The sequence below is a fragment of the Buceros rhinoceros genome, unplaced genomic scaffold, assembly GCF_000710305.1.
Source record: "Buceros rhinoceros silvestris isolate BGI_N320 unplaced genomic scaffold, ASM71030v1 scaffold8232, whole genome shotgun sequence".
NCBI lineage: Eukaryota > Metazoa > Chordata > Aves > Bucerotiformes > Bucerotidae > Buceros > Buceros rhinoceros.
The window spans coordinates 76,823-82,624 of NW_010398373.1; the positions used below are offsets into that span (position 1 = coordinate 76,823).

General features: G+C 34.4%; 1 protein-coding gene across 1 annotated transcript in view; it reads left to right on the forward strand.

Moving 5' to 3' along the window:
- Positions 1-5,802, forward strand: part of AKAP9 (A kinase (PRKA) anchor protein 9) — a 117,267-nt gene that overhangs the window by 76,415 nt on the left and 35,050 nt on the right. The window contains exon 24 of the mRNA XM_010131077.1: positions 3,118-3,280. Coding sequence (XP_010129379.1) covers positions 3,118-3,280 — 163 coding nt within the window. The remainder of the gene's footprint in view (positions 1-3,117; positions 3,281-5,802) is intronic.

The window sequence follows — 5,802 nt, forward strand, 5'->3', positions numbered from 1 at the left end:
CCTGCTGATTCTGAGTAGGTTTGTCACCAACAGTACTGATATGTGTCTTCAGACTTTAAGATGTGTGCGTTCTGTTTCAAATTACCATTAGAAATTTCTAAAGCCAGCCTAGCTAGTGCAAAATACCCATGTGAGGGTTGAGAAGACAACAGCAGTGGTATTTTTTGGAATGGATTCGTATCGCAGCTACTGGGCATCTAATCTATTTGGTGGTTTGTGGACTGAAGGCCAAGAAGAAGATACTTATGAGGTTGAATCTCGTGTGCCCTTACCATATCCTTTTCCTTTCACTGAACGCTTGGATGACAATAATTCTGTAATTGTAAATACTTCGATTTTCCACTTCAGCCACAAAAAAAATGGGCACATTTTAAAAGTTGTCTCTAAAGTCTCCTTGCCTACACCTCCCTATTCAGTAAGTATAAAAGTTTTTTTAAAAGAAACTGTATTTTAAACAAACTTAAATAGAAGAGAATGCAGTGAAAAATGATAGAAACTTGTCTCTGTCGTTAAAAGTTATTGTGTACTGCTGACAGGCTTTTTTCCTAGTTTTTAATGGGTACTGAAAAAGCCTCAATTATACAATTCTCTCTGTTCATTTCTAACAAAAGAAATTTAGCAGACAGCAATATATGGAATTACAGAGATTTGGGATCTCTTTTTAAAGCACTTCAGTGTAACTTATTACATTACATTTTTCTCTCACTGTGAATAATTTATGATGAGAAAGGGGGCTGCAGTCAGTTAAATTGTTCCTTTATAGCTAAGTGCTATTCATGCACTGACTAGTAACATTAACTAGCACAAGCTTGCTAATGGCTTCCTGTGACCCCATGGAAAAAGTTTTGTTCATGAAAAATCCCATTCATGTTTGTGCTTCTTTTGGGTTTTGCCCTGTGATATTTTTAAAAATACTTTCAGTTGTTATTACTGAAAAATGCGGGAGAGTAATTTTTATTCTGAGTTTTAGTTGGATTATTTAATGCATTTAATTAAGCCATTTTTATGGTTGTTTATGTTTCCCTTTTATCTGACATGGGTCTTTCATTAAGCACTTCAAAATATAAGAATAAAGAAAGAATACTCTGTGATTTTTAAAATACCTCAAAGCAGTGCAGATATTAAGCTGCAGTATCTCTGTTCATTTCTAACAAAAGAAATTTAGCAGACAGCAATATATGGAATTACAGAGATTTGGGATCTCTTTTTAAAGCACTTCAGTGTAACTTATTACATTACATTTTTCTCTCACTGTGAATAATTTATGATGAGAAAGGGGGCTGCAGTCAGTTAAATTGTTCCTTTATAGCTAAGTGCTATTCATGCACTGACTAGTAACATTAACTAGCACAAGCTTGCTAATGGCTTCCTGTGACCCCATGGAAAAAGTTTTGTTCATGAAAAATCCCATTCATGTTTGTGCTTCTTTTGGGTTTTGCCCTGTGATATTTTTAAAAATACTTTCAGTTGTTATTACTGAAAAATGCGGGAGAGTAATTTTTATTCTGAGTTTTAGTTGGATTATTTAATGCATTTAATTAAGCCATTTTTATGGTTGTTTATGTTTCCCTTTTATCTGACATGGGTCTTTCATTAAGCACTTCAAAATATAAGAATAAAGAAAGAATACTCTGTGATTTTTAAAATACCTCAAAGCAGTGCAGATATTAAGCTGCAGTATTTATACCTTTCTTTAATTCCTGTTAGAATAAATAGTTCACAATAATGATGTCCATCTAAAAAGGAATGCTGTAAAAAAGAAATCAAGTATTTAAATTCATTGTATTATAAAAGAAAAGGTATTGATTATTCAGAAATTCTCATCAAAGTGTGATTTTATTTGTAAGTGGATAATTTTGTGTGCAATGTTCTTTGAAGTGTTCTTAACCCATTTTTCTGAGATTTTAAAGCTCATGAACTCATACTAGTGAACTTAGCTGGAGACAGTGAGAAAGCTTTTATTTTTGAAGAATTTGAAAGAAATAATATATTTCTAGGAACTGTAGCAAAGCTGCAGATGTTACTGTCTTACAGATATTTTCCGATATCCAACATATTAAAAAGGAAAAACAAAAAAAGGGGCAGAGGAGCAGGAAATATGTTATTTCATTTTCTGACATTGCACTTGCTCAAAATAAATTGTCTTATTTTGAATACAAGCCACACAGAGGACTCATGCCTGGTTCAGCTCTGACCGTTTGTGTCCCTCAAAGAGGTGGACGTAGGCTGTAAATGTTAACAGCTGAAGTAGAGATCTTTATTTGGTAATTTACTCCAGTTTGCTGTTATCTTAGATGAACATTTTGTGTCATCAAAAAATTTACATTATAGTAATCTTCCTTCTTCAGTATTTCACTTTTGTAATTCAGATTTTTAATTCTTTTTGGAATTATCACTGTGGGTATGCCTAAATGGAAAATAACTACAAACTTTATGCCATTTCAGTCCTGGTTTTCCAGTAGTTTATGATAGTAACATAGTAAGGTTGTGCTACATCTGTTGTAGTAAACATTAAATATTAACCCATCAGACAGGCAGAGAAGAATAAAAAAGTCCTTAATAATTCTGTTTGGGGGACATGGTTGGAAGAAGCATTACTTTACTGCCTCATTGGTGAAAAGTGCAGTATCTTAAAAATCCACGTTTTCCTGGTGTTCTCATTTATTTTCATCTTAAGGAGAGAAAAGGTGAAGCACCACTTGTGTCAGTTTGTATGAAAACTTCTGCCAGTTTTGTGCAATGGGTTCTAGACGTTCTAAGTATATGGTGGGTGTTAGCTTACTCGTATTTAGTAGAAAACTCTTATGTAAATAAAGGTGAATCTAGCGTAAACTCATAAATAGGAATTACCGGAACAAAGACAAGGATTTAGGCAGGTGGCTCATTGAGTTCACTATGCTGACAAGACCTATTTGCTTAGACTTTTATACTGAGTCATATTCCTATTCTAGTCTGAAACATGTGTTCAGTAAAGCTCTTATTGAACGTCCAGTGAAGTTATTTGAGACTTCTCATCACACTGTAAAGCAACTGTTAATTAAATAGTAATGATAACATAGATACTAGAAAACTTTTGGTTTATCTAACTTCTGTGATTTTTTTTTTTTCCTGTGGTAGCTTGAACATGCTAAAATTACTCAGACAGAACTCATGCGAGAGTCCTTCAAAAAGCAACAAGAGGCCACAGAATTTATCAAGTATCAGGAAGAACTACAAGAACGCCTTAATGAAGAAACCAGAGCTAGAGAGCAGTTGGCTTTGGAGCTTAGTAAAGCTGAAGGTGAGTAGCTTTTTGATGAGTTGTTGAACGTTACATTCAAATTGCACTAGAAGTTGCAAATTAGATAAATATCTAATATGTATGCAAATTTTAGAATGTTACCAGCCTTCTGGATAGTTATGGACAAGATGACTGTCCATAGTTATGGACAAGATGACAGGATGTTGGAGGTCCCTTCCAACATCAATCTCTGTTTCTACCAGTATCTGTTTGTAACTAGCATCTGGAAATGATGCAAAAAACACTTATCCTATAGGCGGGATCTCTATAGTAGTAAACAGAAAGGTATTTTAGTTAGTTCTGTAGCTCAGCAGACTTCTCTGTTTCAAAATGGGAGCTTAGAGTAAAGTTTCACAGCCAAATGATATTCCTGGAGAACGCTACCCTGCCAGCCTTCCTTTTCTTTTTACATATGTGGATAATCCGACATGAGTTCACGCTCTGTTAATAGCTGTGACACACATAATCTGGAAAGAGGTGCAGGTTTCTAAGCCATGTGTCTAAAACGTGCTGCGAGGGACAGTTGTTGGAGTGTCAGTTCACACAGCATAAACATTGTGTGTAATTGGCACCAGTACTGGCTGCAGCAGTTCAGTAGCTTTAGCAAAACTAGAAAGGAGGAAAATTGATTTCAGAGGGAATAGATTCAAATCTGAAAGAGGCATTATTACTTTTTCTTAGTACTAAAGTAAGAGTGAAAAAAATCTTGTATGGAACACATCTTAACATGCAGAAAAGATTAAATCTTCCACCAAAATATAGATGATCTAAGAATTTGTATTCTTGCACAGATGGAGTTACAAAACTGATTATTATTGATGAATTTGGGGATGTAGGCAGCTTTTCAGTCTGCCACTTTCCTTGGAAGATAATATTTCTGTCTTGGTAGAATTTTTATTCACTAATCTTCAACAATAAAGTAAAATAAACTGATACATGTAAAGTTTTATTTAAAGGTAGGAAACTTTCTTAATGTCAGAGCTGTCTGCATAGGTATAATCCTACAAGTAGCATTTAAAAAAATAATACTAGAGACTAAGTTTATTTATTAAAAAGAAGTTTTTATTATGAACTTATCTCTGTTTCTTTGCCTTCTGGGTCTGTAATTTTTGCTCAGGCTCTCCACTAAGAACTACAAGCTTGCCTTTTCATTTACCACAAATGCATTTCTGTTTGTTCAGGATTCTATTGCAAAGAGTGCATGCATAATTGTATTTGAAGGTGACATCCCACAGAGTGAGACCTCCTTAATAGCTGGGTTGGGTTTTTTCATATTTTTATTATTATTTCATCCTATTACCACCAAACAAGCAAAAATTCTAACATTAACTAGATTCTTCTCTTGAGCATTGCACTTCTGATACAAAATTTGCATTTGCAAACAAATAGCAGCAAAGAAACTGCAAACTCTGCTAGGTGACCATTTGTAGATAATGGGATTGCCCGTATGTAAATGAAGGCAAAATTTTCCTGTAATGTTTTATTAAATGCGTGAAATTGAGATTGAAGTTCTCCATCAGAGAATATAGGAGATGAGTCAGCTATGTATTTTTTGCTAGCAAAGATAGTAGATTAAACACAAAAATCTAGTGAGAGCTATGAAGCTGTGTTTTGCACTGTCTGGATTTTATCTGATAGTGTTTTATTTGGGGGGAAAAAAACTTGAAAGCATATAAAGTGGAAACCATCTTCAAAACTTTTTAACTGGAATTTAATTTTAATCAGAACAATAGCAATGTCAGTTTATGACTTGACAGACTGGCTGTGTTGATTTAGTTCATGAACAGAACACTTCTGGAATATGAGACACAGAATTCAATAATAACTTTTAGCCCTTGATACATACATTACACGGTTGAGAGGAGCTGGTACAGATTTGTGTCACATGTAAAGATTTGATTCAGTTCAGTCCTCTGCAGGAATTCACCTAATTTGCGCTTCTTATTGCTTTAATGCTCTATAAGTCCTGAATTAATTAAATCTTTTCTCATCTTTTTTTGCCTGTAAACTTTTGAAATTAATACACTTCTAAATGATTGGTGTTGCAAAAACAAAAATTCTATAGAACTCTCTTTATGTAATTTCTTTTGCTCATTGAACTGAGTTGTGAGCATACTCTGACAAAGCCAAACTACATTCTTTTATCAAATTCCTTAGATAGGTATGCAGAACAGCGTCTTACTTCGTTATATATCTGATGGTACTCTGTCTTCTCTTGAGATAGTATGTGTTGTTTTCAATCATTTCTTTCTTATCACAAATGCTGCTTCGGCTGAGACATTGTCAAACCTCTGGTGTTTTAGTGGTGTCAGATATGACTTACGTGATAACGCCAATTTGTTCACTAAACTCTGACAACTTTCATTACATCTATTTTAAAAAAAAAAAAGGGGGCCAGGGGGGTGGGGAAGGTGGGGGAGGAAGAAAAGGCAAGTGAATACCAGAACACATAATCTTAGAAGACCACTACTTTGTTCATGCATTTTTGGTGAGGGTGTGCACTCCATTTAACCCAGGAATGC